Raw genomic sequence first — 21,234 nt, 5'->3', positions numbered from 1 at the left:
TTGTAGTGAAATACATGGTATCTGTGGTGTGTGAGTGATTGAGTGTGCCTTTTTGTCAGAAGCAAATTGTGTTTGGACATCAGTAGTGGCAGAGTTGCTTGGGGCATCAAACACCTTGTTTTCAAATTAGAACTGGCAACCACAAAATATACATGTCAAGACATCAACAAACTACTGTAGCTATCTTTAACAAGACTTTGTGCTCGTTGGGGGAAGAAGGAAAATCTCTGGTAATGTTGACCTTTTTCCAACAATGGATGTTGTCGTGTGATCAAAAAGGCCTACCTTCATTGTATCAAAATGAAAAGAATATTTTAGAATGATTGCTTGTTTGATTCTTTGTAAATTGAACAAATTGAGGATAATATAAGACATCAAGTCGACATAAAACCAAGAGGAACATTACTTAAACATAGTTATAGTCACGCAATAACAGCTTTTTATCACGACCACTCTGTAGTTACAAGACAGACTGGAATATCGTGTCCTGTTCGTCCTAGAGATTGATTATAACTTGGGTAAATGTCAAAGTTTTTCTAGATGTTTGAGGCTGTTTTGTTTTTTTTCACTGATGCTCACTGTCTGCTGGACACAGACAGACACATCATGAGGTGTTCCTCAAATCCAGGAATCCGTGAGTTCACGTCCAGCCTGTGTGCAGAGGATGATTTTGTGTCACTGTAAGGTCATAGATGCTTTGTTGACATCAGGGGTGAGTGTGTGAGTGAGTGTGTGTGTGTGTGTGTGTGTGTGTGTGTGTGAGTGTGTATTTGGGGCCACTTTGTGCTCTCCCTTCCCCCCTCTGCGTGCGCGTGCGTGTGCGAGTCTGGCAGCGTAACATCTGTGCGTACGCGGTCGTGATTGTTGTGAAGATGGCGGAGGGGGAGACAGAGAAGGAATATGACACACGGAAAGCTATCGAGGAGCTCCGAGGGCGCTTCCAGGGTCTGACCACAGCTTTGAAAGAGAGCTCGCAGTCTCCGTTGGAAGCCTCTCTGCATTTCTGCCAGGAGTTTTGCCAGGTTAGCCTTCTCTCCTGCTGCTCATCCCGGGCAGCAGCCTGCAGCCCCTCTGGCTTCCTGGCCGAGGATGCGCGTCTACGTTTGCTACAACAATGTAGCTAAAGGGGTTAGCTTCCCAGCTAACAGCCTGGTATTTCAAGATGGGGGAAAAAAACTCATGTGTTGTTTTTAGCTATTCTTTTCATCGTGTTTGTCTGTGGCGTGAACTTATTTGCAAAGTCTGACCATCCATGCGGCGATAAGTCACATCAGTGTGTGCGCGCTGTGCACGCCTTATTGGTATTTTCCAGGCCAGATAGCTAATAGCAGATGAATGCTGCTAGCTGGTATGCAGGGTCCCCCTGTCCTGTGCAGTGGTCATGCTGTGCAAAAAATGGATACCTACGTTAGCGAGATTTCACATGGCGATTAGATATACATGCACGCAATTACAAGTTTCTACCCCCCGTAGAAAATATAGTTACGATGTTATAACATTGCATCTCTGCAGGTCGTCACGTTTAAACCTTGTGCAGAAAATGGTTACTTTTGTTGAGCTCTTTTTTCGAAACGTAAAAGATCAATGATTTTTTTTTTTCTCAAAAGGTGCTAGCCCAGGCCTTGTGAACTAATTAATTCAGTTCCACATACAAGCGAAGATGTTTATTACAGTCATATAGTCGGCTTCAGCAGAAGATGTTCAACTGATGTCAGTGTTAAAGCAGCCTGCAGCTGTGATTTAAAAAAGGGAAAGTGTGGCTGTGGTCACTGACTCCATTACACATCCTGCTCATTAATTTGCCCTGACCACGTAAATATCAAGCGAGATATCCGCTGATGTAACATTTTGCTGACACTAGTACTACTATCATCTCTACGAGAGAGAGAGCGGGGGTTAGTTAGTTTAAGCCTCGGCTGGGAGAAATGAATTCAAGAAAAAAAAAGTTATTTGTGGAAAAAAAGGGGGCGACTGTGTGCAGGGAAGTCTTAATGGAGGATGATCTCATGAAAGTAAAGCCGGCAGGATGAAATGAGAGTGCATGGATATACTGCTGAAGTAACGGAGGAACTTTTCAGAGATGGAGGCGATGCTTACTTCTTCTTACTTCTTTGTAAAAAAAAAAGAAAAAAAAGATGGAGGATTAAAAATCACTTTTTTCCGCACATTGTTGCTTTGTTGAATCAGGTCTCTACATCTTGCCTGAATTATGTATAAAGTTTATCAAAACATAATTAATATTAATGCAATATTTTTTTCATCTCAGGTAATTTGTTATGCTGTTAATATTGTTCTTCATGTAATAATTAATGATGCACTTTATGGCAAGTTTTGACTATTTTTCATTGTTAATCGCCACCCCATCTTTTACATTTAGACTGATTCATTTCTAACTTTAACATGTTTATTTTGTCTTTTTCGACTTAAGACTAAAGTTGTTTATATATATATATATATATATATATATATATATATGTGTATATATAAAGTGGCTGGGGTTATTTAACAGCATTTACCATCATGTAATTACAACTCCACCACTGCTCTGGTGCACTGTGCTTAGATAGAAATACATATTTAATTGTGAAAATATAAGATTTAATTTTAAATATTTTATTTGCATATATTTGTAGAAGTTCCACTTTACTTGTCTTTATTATTTTCCTTCACCAAGAGGGTTTAATGTTACCCAGGAGTCACGGCTCGGTTCATAACTTAGTTTTTGGTAAACAATTGTTACAACGGGGAAAAGGCGACTAAAAGTCCTTCATAAATAATTTTAGGTTCCTTTAATATAATTTGAACCAACAGCAGTGCAAAAATGACTTATCACACACACATTGGCTGATAATAAAAACGGGACCTAGAGAGTGATGTGATGGAAACCTGAAAAAGCTCAAATCTTAACTTGTAATAATTGTTCTTCTATTCGTTAGTTTTAGATATACAATGTTTCAGAAAAGATTGAGCCGTTCAAATATGACATCTCACATATTTTACCAGTACTGTATTAAGGGACTTGCATTAAACACACAAGGAAAAAACCCATTACTGAAGATATAAGAAAAAGAAAAACTGACAATCCTCTGAATTTTGTCATTCGCTTAATGAATTAATTGTTTTAGCATACACAGAACAATATCATTGTTTATAAACATTTTGTTTGCTCTAACAAACCTTTTTAAAGAACTTATCCCATGCCAGGACCTGCTGGGTCAGCAGTTTGCTTCAGACTGTTTTTTATGATTCTGAAAAGAAACAACTCAGTGTTCAATGGGTTCATCTCACTGTCGTGTTTCTTTGTTTGCCAGGTCCTTGTGGAGCATGCTGGCCGTTGGAAAACTGATGAGGATCCACTGCCTTTGCTGGAGGTCTACACTGTGGCTATCGTCAGCTTTGCGCAGGCCGCCTCCTGTCTCTCCTCTGAATGTGAAAACGTGCCACTCCTACTTGAAAAGTTAGCACTGTGAGTAGAAACTCTGCAGAGTTTCCTGCACGTTGACTTTGTTTTGGCAGGCCGCCAAGGTTTAATAAAGGCTGCCAAGGCATATTTGGTGACCCATTTAGCAGGTTTTAGTCATATTTTAATCCTTCAGATAGCATGACCACCATCTTCGTTCGATTTATGTAGAAGACAACTTCCACTTGTGCTCTCCTTCATTTACCTGTTAGTCCTGCCATCATACGTTTAGAGACATGCAGGAGGATAGAGACAGAAAGAGGCGTGGCAGGCAAGTGTGTGTGTGTAGTAAGAGAGCAGATGTGTATGTGATTGTGTGGAAATTAAAAGAATGTTAACCAGATTAAAGTTCTTTAAAGAAGTAATTCATTCATTGAATCAAAACTAAGATCAACTGGAAAGTTGGTCGAATAAAAAACTTGTAATAATAAATACGTAGTAGAAATGGGGAGGTGTAACAAGTTAAATGTTTTTGGTTAATCAATTTTTGTTTAGCACCAATTCATAACAAATGTTGTCTCAAGACACTTAACAAAACGAGCAGGTTTAGTCCAAACTCGTTGTTATATTATTCACAGAGATCCAATATGAATCCACAATGAGCAAAACACCAGGCCACATTTAGTAAGTACCAGTGACGAGGGAAAAACGTCCTTTTAACAGACAGAAACCTCGAGCAGAACCAGACTCATGTTGAACAGGACTGAAACATGTTGGGCTAGAAATGGAAGACCTTTAACATGTTTTACACAGAATGTTTGGAGAATCATCTTCATCGAGTCTCAGCGGCAACAACAGAAAAACATCTACACATGTTTTTGATGTCCACATAACATTTGACACGACATAAATTGACTTTGCAGTTCGAGAAGTGTGTGATCTCTGTATATATGATTCCATGAAAGAATAAAACAAACACAGATTTGATTCCTAAAAGGAAATTTACATTTAAAAAAAACAAAAAAAACAGTTTCAAGTATCTGCTCAGCTAGTCCCACTAAGTGCTCTTGATGTAGTTATGGAGGCAGAGTCCTTGAGGCACGAGTACAGAATAGAAATGTAGGCTACATCTTGGGGAGCTCTGACATATTTGGGACGAGCTAAATAGTATACTTTGCATGCAGAGGTCGGTTCAGTGCAAACACTACATGCAGAGAATCCAAGACAGTTATCCTGACATTGAAAGATGAAACTTAATGAAACATTGAAACGTCAGTAGTGATCTTATTGGTCAACTTTGAAAAACTTGTAATGAGCCGTGTGACTACTGACTTCACATTGCATTATTTGAACAGTAATACGCACATGGTTCCTCTTATTACCTGAAGTGTTGTCCATCCTTGACCTAAATGTGGCTTTAACAAATGACTGTGTTGTATCCACAGGAGCTGTGCAGAGCTGCTGCTCTTACTGCCCCAGCATGTCCCTATTGCCTTATGGGAGGAGTTTCAGTCCTCCATGAAGGTCAGTATCCCCCGGCTGTTAGGAGAGGCTTGCCTTTGCACTGATAAGAAATGAAAAGTTGTATCGTTATTACAATGTGTTTAGATCATCATTGAAAAGTTATAAAAAATAATATATGGAACATTTTGATCTTTTGGTACTCTTTCTAAATTATTGAAGAAGTCATCTGTTAACCATTGCAAAATGGCACAAAGCCACTGCAGTAACCTTGTTATTTTAGTCTCTGGCATGTCTATTTGAGGCGGACTCCCCTTATTTGTAGTTTTATAGTTACATTGATTGATGTCTGTTGCAGTCGGCACACAGCCTTTTGCAAGACAGCGGGAGCACGCAGCTTTACCAGCTCTCAGTTCTGGCGCAGCAAGATGGCGTCTGGTCCAACACCACGTTAAGCAGCATCCTGTCCAATCAGACTCCTCAACCGGAACAAGGTTTTTTGCCCAATACTAATTTTAAAAGTTGCATTTGCACTAAATTATATATTTCTTTGTACATTGTATTGTCTGCATTCCCTTTTGTCTGTAGTTTTCTAACATGTTGTCTCTGTGTTCTTCTCTCTCTTTATTTGTTTTTCTTAGTTCATGAGTATCTTGAGTTGGAAGGCCCCACACTTCTCAACATGAGGATCAAGCATCTTATCAAAGTGGACAGAGCTGATAAAGCTGCTGTCCTCGCAAAGATGTGCTCCGAGTATCCGGGATATGAAGGAAAAGGAAACTTTAAGCAGACTTACTTGCTTTGCATCTGTATGACAAAAAGTCAGGAGCAGCTAATGGAGGAGGTAAGAGATCAAACATGACAGCTGTGTGTTGTTGTTTTTAACACACATAGTCCTTTTTATAGTCCTGTTAAAAAAACGACAGAAGTTTTTAGTTTTTGACTTTGTATTTTTGTATAACATCTCTCTCTCTCTCTCTCTCTCTCTCTCTCTCTCTCTGTATCTCTCTCTCTCTCTCTCGCTCGCTCTCGCTCTCTCTCTCTCTCTCTCTCTCTCTCTCTCTCTCTCTCTCTCTGCCTGTTAGATCGCATCAATAGACTGTAAAGATGCTCTTGAAATGATCTGCAACTTGGAGTCAGAGGGAGACGAGAAAGGAGCTCTCTGCGTATGTTCTGCCTTTCTCAAGCGTCAGCTTCTCCAAGGGGATGTCTATTGTGCCTGGTAAGTGTTGCACTTTGTTTCAGACAGATCCTCCAAGACCTCTTCCAAAATCAACCCCAGGAATTCAGTAGTCATTGAATAATTGTATTATGCAACCTGATGAAATCTCTCTAATGAATATGCATGAAGGTAACCTCATTGTCGAGCAGGATTGCAAATGTGTGAATTTAAGATCGGAGTCTCTTAATGCCTCTGTACTTGAAGGAAGAGAGGACAGCTGTGAAATAATAAGCTAAATGTGTATTACTGTACTTACCATTTTTAATGCAAGACTTATTTTCTCAAGTTCCAATCTTTTTAAAACTTTTACATATGTTTAATACTTGTGATCTACCTTTTTCAGTTTTTGTAACGATTAATAATGTATATGTGACATATGCAACAGTTTTTCCTTTAACGCTACCAAACATTCAATATTTTCTAGTTTTTAGATGCGTGGATTGGACCCTTATACGTTTAAAAACATGTAGTGATGTCTTCTAGGGTAGTAAGAGCTTGTGATGGATATTTCATGTTGATTATGAAAATGTATGGACAGAATGTTTCATCAAAATACTTTTATTTTAACAAAAAAGAACAAGTAATAAAAAATGATGAGTAGCCATTTTTTAATACGTGTGTTTGTTGTTTTGCAGGGAGCTCACATTGTTCTGGAGTAAGCTACTAATGCGGTTGGAGTCTTCGGCTGATGCATTCCTTGGACACAGCAAAGAGATGGCTCTTCTCTGCAGAAGTGTCTGTCATATTCTGTTTCTAATCAAAGTCATCCAAAATGAGGTAAGGAAAAAAGTCTTTTTTTGTAGCTTATAAATAAAACCATTACATATAACCATACACACTTGGAATAACTCATAGGATACCGCATCTGTTTAAAGGACTTCAAAATCAAAACCATGGCTTTAATTTTCTTTGTTATTTCTGCAGCTTGGAGAGGTGGGACTTCCAGTGTGTGTGGAAATGTGCATTCAAGCTTTGAAAATGACCTCCAGTGACCATAAGGATAGCAAGTCTACTATCTGCAAGACTATTTCCTGCCTCTTGCCAACAGATCTCGAAGTGAAACGTGCATGCCAGCTTACTGAGTTCCTCCTACAGCCTACCATTGACTCGTATTATGCCGTGGAGTCACTATACAACGAACCAGACCAAAAGCCTGAGGAGGATGGGAGTTTACCAGTGCCCAATTCTTTACGATGTGAGTTACTGCTGGCCTTGAAGACACAGTGGCCTTTTGATCCAGAGTTCTGGGACTGGAAAACACTGAAACGCAACTGCTTGGCACTAATGGGAGAGGAGGCAGCTATTGTGTCATCTATAGACACACTCAACGACACAGACGAACAGGAGGTGGAAAGTGCAATTGGCAAACTCCCTGAATACAGAGACTTGGAGGATTTTCTGTTAACCACTACAAATGAACTCAATGAAATCACAGATGAAAGAGAAAAAAACAGAGAGGCGAAGAAACTTCGGGAGCAGGGTTTTGTGTCTGCTCGTTTCAGAAATTGGCGAGCTTACATGCAGTATTGTGTTTTGTGCGACAAAGAATTCTTGGGTCACAGAATTGTTCGCCACGCACAGAAGCATTTCAAAGATGGAGTGTATCTCTGTCCAATTTGTGCTGACAGTTTTGAAAGTAGGGAGGTTTTAGAGCCACATGTAGCATCACATGTAAAGCAATCGTGCAAAGAGAGACTAGCAGCAATGAAAGCAGCTAGGAAGGTAACCAAACCACCTCAGTCCCCTAAAAGTCCGTCAAAAAGTCCTAAAGTTGCTGCGAAGATGAGTATTAGTCCTGTTAAAATGGAATCTCAAGTTACTGAACAATTGGCATTGCCTGTTAAAATAGAACAAACAACATCTGACACAAACATTAGTCAAGACTGTTTCTGTCCGGTCAAAAATTGTTCAAAGGCTTTCAAGTTTTTCCGTAACCTCATGGCTCATGTCAGATCTCACAAGGATGACGAGGAAGCCATGAGATTTTTAGAGATACAAAAGCAGAAAGTGGTGTGTCAGTATTGCAGGCGGCAGTTTGTCAATGTCAGACATCTGAATGATCACTTGCAGATGCACTGTGGTAGCAAGCCGTACATCTGTATACAGTTGGATTGCAAAGCCAACTTTAACTCCAATTCTGAGCTTCTAATGCATAGAAAAATACATTCTGAATTTAAGGCCCAGTGTATGTTCCCCAACTGTGGCCAAGTTTTCAGTGAGGCCTACCTGTTGTACGATCACGAGGCACAGCACTACCTTACATACACCTGCCAAACAGATAACTGTGGCAAAATATTCTACTCGCAGTCTCAATTCTTGTCTCACCAACAGATTCATAGTACAAATGGTGCAAACTGTTTGCCTATCGGTAATCAAAATCCTCCTGTCACTCCAAGAGTAGAGGCACCACTCCAGAGCCCCCCAATTAGAGAAAACCCAAGTTCTGCAGTTGTCAGCCCTGAAAGTATAAAGACAGATGTATATATGAAGGAGGTGGTAAATGCAAACACATCACCATGCACATCTCCTGAGGTTGCTATAGACGCAGTTTCTCAGAAAGTTAAACACTCGATTGAAAGCATGATGAGTTCTGAAGGAGAGCCAGAAATCCAAGAACCAGAGAAATGCTACACTCCTTTAACAAACCCCACTCCAGCAGCTGAGGTGAACCCAGCACCAGAGCCTCCTCATGTGCCCCCTAATGAGGCTGGGCAAAGTGAAAACCCTCCAGTGTATCCTGTACACATTTTAACAAATCCTGCAGCAGGGCATCAGGGAGAAGGGCTTAATAATGTTCAGTGCAATGAATTTAAAAATGTGATTCCACCAATAATTTCTCCAAGTCATATAAAGACAGAAATCCCTTCTTCACTGCAAGGCTATCCTTCGAGCACACCTGCTGTGACTGCTGGCAATGAGGAGAACCTGCATTGCTGTCCTTATAGTGAGTGTACAAGGGCATACAGTACAAACAAAAGTCTATCCAGGCATGTGAAGAAGCAACACCCTGAAATATTTGAGGACTGGAAATTGGCAAAGAAATATAACAAGGTGGCCAGAATTACTGCAAAAAAGGCACCAAGTGGGCTTGCTTCACCAAGTCAGCGTCAGAACCTGGGAAATAGGTCTCCAAATCAGCCAGGAATACTATGCAACAAACCTGGGATGCAGCAAATGGATTACCAAACGGGATGTTCAAGCTCGCCAGCTCAGTGTTATGCTGGATCAATGGAGCCTGTGCCTATCACTCCAATGGTGAACCCAACACTGTACCCATCATGGGGAAGCCAAAATAATCCAAGTGGAATGATGCAGGCAGACATGTCCCAGTCATGGTCTTCACCTCCCATAAACAGCTGTTATCCAGAGGCCTTCAACATGAATGAGTTCCCCTCTCGGGGCTATCCTAATTGGCAGCCAGACCCTTATCAGAACACAGTGCCCCCGCCACCTGATAGAGATCATTCAATGGCAGCTATGCACGGTTCTACCATGTCACATGGGCCTTCGGATTCAAGTTTGATGTCACAGTACGTGTCCAGTTCTCTGATGCTTGACAATGGAGGGCAAATGCATAATGGAGGGCAACAGTATGGAGTAATAAATCCCGAGGGCAGTGGAGACAGAAAAGCTAATACAAATCTGACAAACCAGTTGGATAATGGAAACAGTATCTCAACAATTGACAGCCTCCCTGATGGAAGCTACCACACTCCATATGCTCAAAGTGAAAACTCTTGTCTTACTCAAGGTTCTTCGGTCGATATTCCCATGAAATGCCTGAGCCCAGAGGCCCAACCTCCATTGAAAGTGAGAAATGAAATAGTTAAAACTGAGAATGTGTCCACTCCTGGTTATGAACAGATGGACAACTCGGTAGATGGCATGCTCAGCCCCCAAAGTGTCACTCAAGGAGATTTCTCTTTAGATGAGGAATGTCCAAATGCTGACTGTGAGGATAACGCCTCAGATGATAAGGCTGGTGAACCTGACGTGCAAAAGGGCAAACGCAGTAGGTTGAGCAAACGAACAAAATGGCCGGCAATCATTAAGGATGGTAAGGTCATCTGTAGGAGGTGCTTCAGAGAGTTCACAAGCACCAAGTCTCTCGGAGGTCACTTGTCTAAACGCTCACAGTGCAGGCCCGTAGATGAAATCGATCTTACGGCTGAACTGCCAACATCTTTCCTTGATTTTCTCAATGACCCCCATGTCCCTGACACTAATGGAGCAATATTCAACATGGCAAATGGGGATTTCTCACAGGAATCGTGTAGCTTGACCACTTTGTCTTCACCCATGGCATTGAAACAAGAGCCTCAATACACAAACATAATGGATTATTCAAACTCCTTAACTGTTACCCCTGAAAACCAGCCAGAGAAGGCAGGAGAGTTGGCAAACCCAGCTCTTGCTGCACCTTATCAAGAAGATCACTTGATGGAAATTTCACATGCCTTTCAAAGGCTTGATTTGATTGAGGCTGCACAAGAGAAGATGCGGAACGCTCTGTTATTAGAACAAAATATCAGTCATAGCAAGGCAGCCCCTGATGTTGAAAAAAGAAAAATACTTGGTAAGAGTGATGACAAGCCCTCTGAAAAGGTGCCCAAGCCTTTCAAGTGTGACCAAGATGACTGTGAGTACTCATTCATGACTAAGGAGGCATTGTTTAAACACCTGTGTAGAATGCATGATTACACAAATGAGATGATAGAAGAACTTAAAAGAACCCCATCTAAACTGTCGCCTTATCCCTGTCAGATTTGCCCCAAAACATTCACGAGAACAACAGGTTTGAGAATTCACTATGAAAAAGTCCATCGATTGTCAAAGGTAGAAATGCAGAAGCTAAAGATCAGTGCCCGTAACAGGCGTGCTTTCAGACTTAACAAAGACAACGTGTTAGTAAGCAGTGCAACCAGTAATGCCAATAACAGTAACACTACACAATCTGCAGTACCAATATTACTTGCAATTAAACAGGAACCCCTTGACATTGCAATTGCTCCTCAAACTGACAATGAGAACAATCTAGAAGTTACTCAGATCACTTCACCAGAAAATGCAGTTAAACAGGGTTTCACACCAGAAGTATCAACTGTTACAAGACTACCATCACCTGAAAGCTTTTTATCTGAGAGGTTGATTGGTGAGGTGGCACCCTCTGTTCTTGAAAAATCCCCTGATCGACAGAGAGTGGCTGTTGTAAACAAGAGTCCAAATGTGAAAAAGAAATCCACTTTAAAAATGAAACTCAGTCCGGTTGGGAAAGCAAAAGAGCACCAAGGGCAATCAGACGCAGCATTAAGCAAAGAAAAAGAGCCAAAGTCCAGCCCCGCTTCTGCATCAGCTTCATCCTCCCCAGAAAAACCCAGCAGCTCTAAAAACACACCAACGAAGGATGAATCCCAGAGAAAACAGAAACATCAGAAAAGGTTGAGCCTCCAAATGTGTGATGTAGACGCTTTCAGCCCATATAGACCATATCGCTGTGTTCATGAAGGATGCACTGCTGCATTCACTATTCAGCAAAATTTGATTTTGCATTACAGGGCCATGCATCAGGCATCTCTGCCTGCTAGCAAACCTGAAGTTGAAGCTGAAGCTGAAACTGAAACGACTAGTGTTGAAAATGGACAGGCAAGCCATCAGAGCATAAGCCAAGATGATGAGGTCAGGTGTCAGGTGAAAGACTGTTCAAGGGTGTTCATTGGAATCACAAGGTTAATCCAGCATTACCTCTTACTCCACAAGTTTACCCGTGATAAAGCCACCTCTATGATGGCCAGCATGACCATAGGGACTTTCAACTGTGATCGGCCGGAGTGTGCTCTCCCCTTTGACTCAGTGGAAAAGTATGTGGAGCACATAAAGAATTTTCACAAGGAGATAGCTATCTCTGAGAGCGGCTCAGTTGATCAAACTTTCAAGTGCGAGTATATAGGATGCGACCGTGTCTACACTACAAAATCAAACCTCCTCCGTCACCTCATAAAAAAGCATGAATACGTTTATGATCCTAAAGCAAGTGACGGAAGACGGACGAAATCAGCAGGGCTCTTTCCAGGAGTTAATGGGAAAGAGAATGTGGAGAGCAAATTCAAAGGGAAGAAGAAAAACACTAAAAAGAAAGATGTGAAGTCCATTGAACACTGGACTCATTTTGGGAAGCCTAAACTAAAATCCCACGAGGATGCATCAGCCATGTGCATCAAGAAGTTTTCCCTGCAGTACCCATGCATGATAATAGGCTGCGATGCTGTTGAGCGGGCAGAGAGAAGTATATTCAAACATTACACCACTCATGGCCTCACAGAAAGATACATTGAAGATCAGAGGAGCCAGTTCATTTATTGTAAAAAGTACTCCCGTTCCAGATTCAAGGATACAAACAAATCTGAAGGCGCATCAACCTCCTCTTCTGAGGAGACGGAGCCAGAAGACGCAGAAAAATCAAGTGACCAGAAATCAGATGAGCTTGTGGATAGAATAGGCCTAGAAGACAGCAAGCTGTCAAACGACGATAGTGCAGAATCTCAAGCTTCCACTGGGACAGAGGGTGGCATTAAAAGAGGCCGTCCCAGGAAACCGGCACGTCCTACACCAGCTTGTCCAGAGAGGATCCAGTCTCTAAGAAATCGTACGACTGTTAACAGTTCAAGAGAGAACTCAAATCCTGGTACACCTACAGCCCAAGAACAACCTGATGAAGGGGTTAATCAAGGTGCTTTCAAGCCTCTTGGGCTTGAGGACTCATTCCTTAAGTTCTTGGAAACCTCAGAGTCAACCAACTCTTCCAAACGCAAATTAAATGACAAATCAAGTGCTGAACTGCCGTCCAAAAGACACCAAACACACAAACAGAGATCTACAATGAGAAGTAGAATAAGTCATGAGTTTAGAGGCTACGAAAATGTTGTAGAGTTCAGAAATCCCCTTAATCTTACATCAGTTAGCAATGTCAAGATTGTCATGGACAAAACACTTTCAGAAGGTGCTGATCTTTTGCTAAAGCAGCTACAATACATGAAGCCCACAGTCATAATAAAAAAGTGGCTTTATAGCGGATCATAGCCCAACATTTTGTGTTCAACTCAATCTCACTCAGGATTTGAGATGTTATGCTGCAGAATGGTTTGTTAATACATCAGATTTCCAACTGATAAAAGTAACAGTCACAGTTAACAATAAAATGGCCTATTTTGTACTTTATGAAAAACTGTCTTGGATGATTTTAAGTATGTATGTTAGTTATAATAACCAGGTAACCTATAGGGCATAGATTTTAGAAACATGTTTGTATTTATGCTTAGTACTGAAGATGTTTTTTTCTTTTGCTAAATGGAGACTTTTAAAGAAAAATGTTTTTATATATCCCTATGGGATTTCAAGTTCTGTTTGTATTTATTTTATCCTTTTTCAACACTAGTAGACCTATCTGTAATATTTACATGTCTTCCACAAAGTGTTCAATAAACTGTTACTGGTTCTTTTTGTAAAGTGTTGTCTGCAGATCTTTTTGTGTGTGTGTGTGTGTTTGTTGCATATCTTTTAGGTCACATTACATTTTTTCTAGGCTTCCTAGATTTATACATTACACTCCAACCTGATGCAGTTACAAATACACAGTTAGGATCAAGTACATTTTTGTATGGATATTAGAGATTCAATGGTTAGGTTGTCTTCATACCTGCTGAATTTATGACAAAACTTAAGAGCAAAGCAACTGAAATTAGTCAACCTGTACCCACAATTATACATTTATTATACAAAATTAATTTTAAAATAAAATAAAAAATCACTTGAGCAGCTGTTTCATTTTTAGACAATCAAAAGTATACAGTAACAAAATACAAAAAAAAATATAACAAGACGAATCACATAAAAAGAATACGGTTATTAAAGCTAATATCTTTGTTTCTACGCTGCCTTAATTACATAGTTTTTATTGCATTACAGTCAATACTAAAGAATGAGTTTAGAGAGCATGCTTCACATTTCTGGATGTTCAACTTTACAGGAGGAACTTTTCAGCTGCAGAGAGGCCACGGAGGGGAAACCATCAAACTCTGGTGGAAAACGGTGGTGCTGTAAACGAGAGAGGGGCGTTCAAGACCAGCAATGTTTCATTTATCCAACTTTAAACTAAATTAATAAATGACCACTGAACTTAAGGGGCATGGGTTTTTTTTTGTAACACTGTTGTCGCTCTTAATTCGTGGTTTGGACTTGCACGTCAGTTCAGTTCATTTGCTCGGTTGTCTTGGTTTACTAAGCTATGAACATTAAACCCGCGGGACCATTGAGCAGCTGAACACATCCTCTTCCGTAAACGTCACTTTGGCGGGAAGTTGTAGCCACTTCGTAAGGACACAAAAACATTTTTTAACACATTTTACCCTTTAAACAGTGAGTAACTTAGTTCATTGACGAGATATCCACAATATATATATATCAGCCGATTGATCCCGTCAATACTGTGATGTCTACTTCATCCGTGTCGAAGGTAATATTCATAATATTTCATAAAACTTCACAACATAGAATCATCAAGGTGACAATTCTTTGTTTACGTTTACGTTTACGTTTACGGGCACTGTAGCTTAAAACTATCATTCTTTCAGGGCTGTTTCGTTTTTAAGCCAAGTGCTAAGAAGAAGAAGACACCGAGTTTGGGTGAGTTATTTTACATGTGACTGCCTGGTAATCGAGTATTTGAAATAACTTCTGTGTCGTAAATGACTCTCATGTTTGGATGTAATTTCTCGACAGAGGATTATTTCCTGCACGGTTGTGATGCAGCTGAACACAGAGAAACCAGATTTAAACTCTGCCAAGAGTTATGGGACCAGATTAAAGCAGATACAGAGGTAAGAGCAGATGTTATGCCATCATTTCTGTCAGAACTTTAAATGAGAAGATAGTTTGACAATGGGGAACATCTCTAATAGCAAAGTGTCAACAGTTTGTCTATATTAAGGTTAAGATTAAGATTAAGATAACATATACTTTATTCATCCCAGCAAGGAAATGTAGGTGTTCCAGCAGCCAGCATACATACAAACACACAACACATATATACATAAATATCCCACCCACAAAAAAAAACATGAGCCCACAATACAGTTTGATTCATGATTTGTGCAACTCAGGCTAAAGTTTAAAAGTTTAAATGTCTTCTGTCCTTACTTAAAGGGGAGTCGTTATAAAGTGCAATTGCAGTAGGTAAAAAAAGTATTTTTAAATCTGATATTCTTATACATCTTAGGCATCAAACTGAACATAGCCCATATGAGCTTGTATAATCTCTTACATGGGGGTTAACATCGTATATAATACTTAACCAAATTGCTTTTTCTACTGTCACAAAAACCTTAAATTGGGAAATAAACATTGTATTCACTCAAATGTAAAAATCACATTGCATATTTTGACCAAATCCTCAATTGGTAAACGAAAATAATTATTTAATGCAGTTTTCTCTGCACTTATTATTAGGTTAACCGTACCCTACATTTCAGAAACGAAACAGGCTGTTTAACACTTCGCTTTTGCTGTCTGTCAGGTTTTACAGGATGAACTCAACAGGAAAATATTGGACAGTTTGCTGGACTTCACGAGGAAGTGCTCTTTCACTCGCCAGCACAGTGACTGGGCAGCGCAGATGAGGGCGAGTGAGATTCCCACGGCGGCCCTTGTGCTCGGTATGTTGGTGAGGAGAATGTAACTGTTGGAATCTACCCCCTTTTTTTTTTTTAAACTTTCATCGGTGTCGTGGTATGCCTGTGAGTGTTTCTTGGAGACTAACGGGGCAGTTCCTCCACAGGTGTAAATGTCCCAGACCACGACATGACCTTCCAGAGTCTGTCTGACCTGCTCCAGCAGTCTGTCAGCCCTCATGTGGCCTCTGTGCAGGCCAAAGAGTGCGGTGGTAATGGATTTTTTTTTTAAATTTGAAACACCAATAAATAGGTAGTAATGGTTCCACTTCTTTAGGATTTTGTCCCGTACCTCCGTTGCAGTTTGAGGTTACAGTGTCTGCTTTATCATTTCAGCATTGAAGCATTTGATGAAGAGAGTCCTGGAGAGGTTAATGGGCACCGCAGTGACTGTGGATGATGATGAGGAGGAGGAGGAGGCTGAGCACGCCAACACCCCACTGCACAAGAGTGTGCACTGCTCGCTCAGTACACTCTGTGATTGGTACAATGCAAAAACAAAGGTGTGATGATAAAGAAATAACTAGTAGGCATTACTTTCAATTTACTGGTAGTTGCATCTCAAATTTGGCACACCTAAGGCACTTGCATCACTTTTTTTCCCACGATTTATCAGAAATCCAGTTCTGATACTCCTGGAAAAAAGCGTAGCTCTCCAGTCAGAGAGGATCCACAGCAGCCTCCTGTTGTCATTATTTTCAAAGATTTGGAGGCTTTCAACCCAAGAGTTCTTCAGGACTTCATTCTCATATGCAGGTAACAAGAAGCTCTTCTATTTTCTCCACATGAAATCTCTTAAAACAATGTTTTAGTGCTTATTATTTATAAAGATCCAGAATAAATCTGCTTTTGTAGCTTCGCTTACCTTAAACACTTTGTTAGTGTTAGTGTAACCACATCACATCAGTATACCTTTTTTTTTTATCAAGTTTTATCACCACAACTGTTTAAATGTGAACTTCATAAACATGTCCACTGTTCCCCAGCCGCTACATTCAACGTCTCCCGCTGATGTTCATCTTTGGTATTGCTACATCTCCCAGCACCATCCAGCGCATACTGCCCCACTCTGTGTCCTCTCTGCTGTGCATAGAACTCTTCCAGTCTCTGTCCTGCACACAGCACCTGGCTACAGTCATAGACAAGGTAGTTCCCCTCTCTCATACAGTAGAGTGAAGAAGGATTGCATCAACAGGTCTTGGAATATGGTGGTCAGTGACTGACTGACTGACTGACTGACTGACTGACTGAATGAATAAATGAATATTTTTGTATTTTGGTCATTCATTAAAAAATAACAGTCAAAATCCTTTACTTAAATATTCCACTTACAGATACAAATAAACACTTGACATGTTTACACATTTCACACAATAAAATTCAAACAATCAATGACCAACCAAAACAGGAACAGGCTGAAGCCCAAAGCTTATTTCTGCATATCCTATACAATCTTTAATATAACCCAGAACTTCAGGAATACAACAAAGGAAAAAAAAATCATATAAACTCTGAATAGTTTCTCAATTCTTTATTATTTTAAGTCGTAATCATTAATCACTTTTCACTTTAAGGTTTTGTTTTTAAAAACGCCCCAGAGAACGACATAAATTTCAACTCCTCACTAAAGCTGTTCCAAAGTTTGACTCCAAAAACTGAAACCCATCTGAACACATGACTGCAGCTAACTGTGACATCTTAATAAACATATCTGGAAAACTTGAATCATATACACATCATGCAATACTGGATATTGCCCATCTTAACATGCAGAATACTGTAATTCTTTAAAGGGCAAATTCATTTGCAATTTCCTGTTTGAAGACTTTATCAGAGGTTGTAGAAGGATGTTAAGCAGCCAGTTAGATGACAATGAATTCTTTTTTCGAGTGTGTTCAGATTTAATCCTGGTTTTTAAAGTTGATCACGGAAGATGATATGTTTCAGTCGAGTAATCTACAGGAGGAGATGGATATAAAAACTGAGTCATATAATGTAATCTATAACAACAGCCTTTTTGCTTTGTGTTGCTCATATGCTAAGCTTTATTAAGTCTGTATTACGGAGGTTTGAGTTCAACAATATTTACACTTTTGTGACTCAAATCTTTGTTCAGAGTTATTGCCATTTTATCTTGATGAGTATGGTTTGCCTTAACTTTGCCGTTCTACCGTTCTTTTAAACATAAACCTAGGATTTTCATTGTTTAGTTTGTCTTCTCTTTGTTCACAGTTGATCCTGACCCCACACTTCCCCTTCAAGCTCAATGGTAAAGTGATGCAGGTGCTGGTCAGCATCTTCCTCTACCACGACTTCTCAGTGAGAAACTTCATCAAGGGCGTTCAGGTACAGAGAAGTTTAAATACTCGATGCGTTATGTGCCTGTTCCCTGTAACGCTCTTTGACTGACGGTTGTTTTTCGACATGTCGTAAACAAATGTTGTGTTTCTGTCTTCGAGCAGCTGGCCCTGCTGGAGCACTTTCACTCACAGCCTCTCAGCGTGCTCTGCTGTAAGAAGAAGGAGGCTCTGCTCAACGTGATGCAGCTAAGTCAGAGCGACTTGGAGAGGATCAGGCAGCTGCCGTCTTTCGAAAGGTATACACCAACACACACACAGAATGTGGGTTTTGATGCGGCTTCTAATTCCCTACTCTCAACTAATTACAATTATGTAAAATTTCCAAATGGACACAACAGACATGCAAAGCAAAAAAAACTGTGTTGATATAGCTTTAATGTGGCTACAAGCAGTAAGCAAACTGCTAACATCAATTCCATCCTAATGTGATTAAGAAGCACGTTCTTTATGGCTTGGTTCACTTTTATAAATAAGACTTGAATTTAAGTCTTCCTTCTGTATTTTTCAGGTATGTAGAGAAGCAGGAACCTCAGGAACAGCTGAACCTGTCGACGGATGACACTCACTTAAAGGTACATTCCTCATTTCATCCCTACACCTGAAGAATCCGACATACTGAGTGCACGCCTGTGAGCAGAAGACCATACTTTTTTTGTTTTTCTCTCTTTGCAGGTCGTGTGTCAGAAGCTGGTTAAGGAGCTCCGTAAATATCACAAGAACTATTATCCCATCCTGAGGTGTCTCCATACTCTGACAACTTCTTTACCTCGATATCCACTCGGAAAACAGGCAAGAAGAGAATGCCTTTTAAGTGTTGAAAGACTTTCTTGTTCAATCTGTTTTGCTATAACACTGAAGTGTCTGTGTGCCACAGATTAGAGAGCTCCATATAACATGTCTTGAGAAGAATGTTTGGGAGTATGAGGAATACCAGTCAGCCATGAAGCTTCTGAAGTAAGTCCAGATGTTCAACCTGAAAGTCAACAAATAAGACGTAGAATTAAAAATATTAGAGTTACAAAGGTCTCATTTCTAGTCATGCACTAGCATGTTCTGCCAACTTTTTCACACATTTGACCAACAGATGGATATATCTTTAAGGATATTTAGAAGAAAACTGCTCCCCCTGGTGGCCAGATGTATATTAATGTACATTTAAATAGTATTCTAATTGTATTTTTATTTAACATCAGCCCGAATTGAAGTGAGGCTCTCGGAGTGATGCTTCACTTTTCATTTGTCAACCTTCTCTGCAGGATGCTCGCTAAAGACGAGCTGATTGCTTTGCTGCAGAGGTGTGTGGAGATTTTGCAGCCCGTCAAGTCAAAAAGAATGAAGAACGCTTGGGTCCAACTGGAGGAACTGCTCGCCAAACTCAAGCAGCTGGACAGTAAGTAGTAAAAAGTGAGAGAGAACCCATGTGACATTAGTCTCTGCTGATAGATTCCTATCCTCAGGTAGTCTTTTCTTAGATAATTATTTGTATAGATGTTATAGGCATTGTAAAGGTAATGAATATGCAACATGAAATAATAATTAGTTTGTACTGTATTCTTTTTCTCTCGTTCTTCACAGCAGTAGTTGCTGAAGCTCCTCCCTGTGTGGAAGAAAGTCTCACATCTCCAGTGAAAAATCTTGGAAAGAAAACTGATCTGTTCCAGCTGCAGAAGGTTTTCATGATGATATATTTAGCCTCTCCACCACACTTCTTTGAGCAGCCTCTCCACTGATTGCTGTTGTGCTGTCAGACTTTGACTCACACATTTGTTATTATTATTGTATTCTAGACGCTGCTGGAAATGAACGAGACTCGGAGAGCCAAGAAGCTGAGTCCGTTTGAGGTTCTGCGTAACGAAGCTCTGGAGTTCATTGACGGCTTAGTGAAGTGGGACACGTTGATATTATTAAATCCACATACATGTGTTCGAGATTCTTCTTCAGCTGACAGCTCTCTCTCCCTCCCAGGACTCACCTGGCCACCCCTGAGTCTCAGACACTGAATGAAGTTTGCTACTACAGTTCTTCTGCCACTGTGAGACGCCACCTCAACGCAACACCACGCACCTCCATTCAGGCTGCTCTCAACAGTCCTTACTATTATCTACAGGTACACCCGCCTCATAGTAATATCCTCACATGACGAGCACCTGAATGCAAAGAATATTTATAAATATATAGTGATGTTAAAGTGTTGTTGCTTTAAGAATGTTAAGCTGAGAAATACACATATTCACTCCTCCCTGTGTCTTCAGAACAACAGTCTAATAACTGAGGACGGCTCCGTCTCTAATGCGGCTCCTGATATCTGCGTCGTGTACAAACTCCACCTGGAGTGTGGCAGGCTGATTAACCTCTACGACTGGCTAGAGGTACATGTTGATTTACTGGAAGTTTGTTTTTCGTTCTTCAGAGGACAACTTATCGATAGATGTTTCACATCATTGATGTGAAAATCAATCTTTGTCCCAGGGTGGACTGTGTGCTGACATGGATAGAAATGTGTTTGTTTGTTTTCAGGCCTATTCTACTGTCGTTTCTGCTGCTGAGGGCAACAACCCTGATTCTGACAGTTTCGGCAAAGTGGACGAAGTTAAACAGTATCCTTCCCAATTTACATACATGTTCTTCTTCCCATGACTTAATATTGTGAGGTAAGGACTTCTCTGTATCGGGACAAAGAAGCTCCTACTATGAGGGAAGTTTAATGGCAGATGATGTGCATCTAGTGATGGAATTTATTTGATCATGAACCACATTTATGACGTTTTGCTCCTTAGCCTGTTCTCCAGCGCTCGTTTCATCCGAGCCGTGTCCGAGCTCGAGTTTCTGGGCTTCATCAAGTCCACCAAACAGAAGACTGACCATGTGGCTCGACTCACCTGGGGTGGCTGCTGACCTTAGAAAGAAAACGTGCACATCTGTGGTCCCTATCTCGCTCCATTATGGCTCTAATCAAATTGGATTTACATTTTTGTACTGTATTTTCCCCCTCTAATAAAATATGAAGTGTCTGATAATCATGGATGTTAAGTTTTAATATACAGCTTTGTACACAGCACACATTTTTAC

The 21,234-nt window shown here is 40.4% G+C and overlaps 2 protein-coding genes across 3 annotated transcripts; both read left to right on the top strand.

Annotated features, from left to right (window-relative positions):
* Positions 1-857: 857 nt before the first annotated feature.
* znf292a (zinc finger protein 292a) lies at positions 858-13,586 on the top strand. The gene is made up of 8 exons (XM_020640709.3): positions 858-1,022; positions 3,312-3,466; positions 4,846-4,924; positions 5,220-5,355; positions 5,503-5,705; positions 5,947-6,083; positions 6,719-6,860; positions 7,008-13,586. Exons 1-8 carry the CDS (start codon positions 873-875, stop codon positions 13,158-13,160), a joined length of 7,155 nt encoding a protein of 2,384 aa, XP_020496365.2. The 5' UTR covers positions 858-872; the 3' UTR covers positions 13,161-13,586.
* Positions 13,587-14,408: 822 nt separating this feature from the next.
* orc3 (origin recognition complex, subunit 3) lies at positions 14,409-21,182 on the top strand. 2 transcript variants are annotated; one of them, XM_029278632.2, is made up of 20 exons: positions 14,409-14,592; positions 14,711-14,762; positions 14,859-14,956; positions 15,652-15,790; positions 15,913-16,017; positions 16,142-16,308; positions 16,422-16,561; positions 16,792-16,951; positions 18,038-18,151; positions 18,268-18,401; positions 18,674-18,737; positions 18,838-18,954; positions 19,040-19,119; positions 19,422-19,555; positions 19,744-19,835; positions 19,953-20,050; positions 20,131-20,272; positions 20,418-20,534; positions 20,683-20,762; positions 20,955-21,182. In XM_029278632.2, exons 1-20 carry the CDS (start codon positions 14,569-14,571, stop codon positions 21,058-21,060), a joined length of 2,163 nt encoding a protein of 720 aa, XP_029134465.2. In that variant the 5' UTR covers positions 14,409-14,568; the 3' UTR covers positions 21,061-21,182. The 2 variants fall into 2 exon arrangements, with proteins under 2 accessions (XP_029134465.2, XP_020496380.2); XM_020640724.3 differs by having other exon boundaries at positions 14,410-14,592; positions 19,741-19,835.
* The last annotated feature ends 52 nt before the right edge of the window (positions 21,183-21,234 follow it).

Source organism: Labrus bergylta, chromosome 18, assembly GCF_963930695.1.
Source record: "Labrus bergylta chromosome 18, fLabBer1.1, whole genome shotgun sequence".
NCBI classification, from domain to species: Eukaryota; Metazoa; Chordata; class Actinopteri; order Labriformes; family Labridae; genus Labrus; species Labrus bergylta.
The sequence above is the reverse complement of the archived record's forward strand: the minus strand, read 5'-3'. Positions and strand labels throughout refer to the sequence as shown.

Excerpts from the sequence above, each read along its gene's own strand:
- znf292a (XM_020640709.3), top strand. The coding sequence starts at position 873 with ATGGCGGAGGGGGAGACAGAGAAGGAATATGACACACGGAAAGCTATC. Across the intron at positions 1,023-3,311 it reads TCTGCCAGGAGTTTTGCCAG|GTCCTTGTGGAGCATGCTGG; the intron begins GTTAGCCTTCTC and ends TTTGTTTGCCAG. Across the intron at positions 6,861-7,007 it reads TCAAAGTCATCCAAAATGAG|CTTGGAGAGGTGGGACTTCC; the intron begins GTAAGGAAAAAA and ends TTATTTCTGCAG.
- orc3 (XM_020640724.3), top strand. The coding sequence starts at position 14,569 with ATGTCTACTTCATCCGTGTCGAAG. Across the intron at positions 18,402-18,673 it reads CAGCTGCCGTCTTTCGAAAG|GTATGTAGAGAAGCAGGAAC; the intron begins GTATACACCAAC and ends TGTATTTTTCAG. Across the intron at positions 18,738-18,837 it reads CGGATGACACTCACTTAAAG|GTCGTGTGTCAGAAGCTGGT; the intron begins GTACATTCCTCA and ends CTCTCTTTGCAG.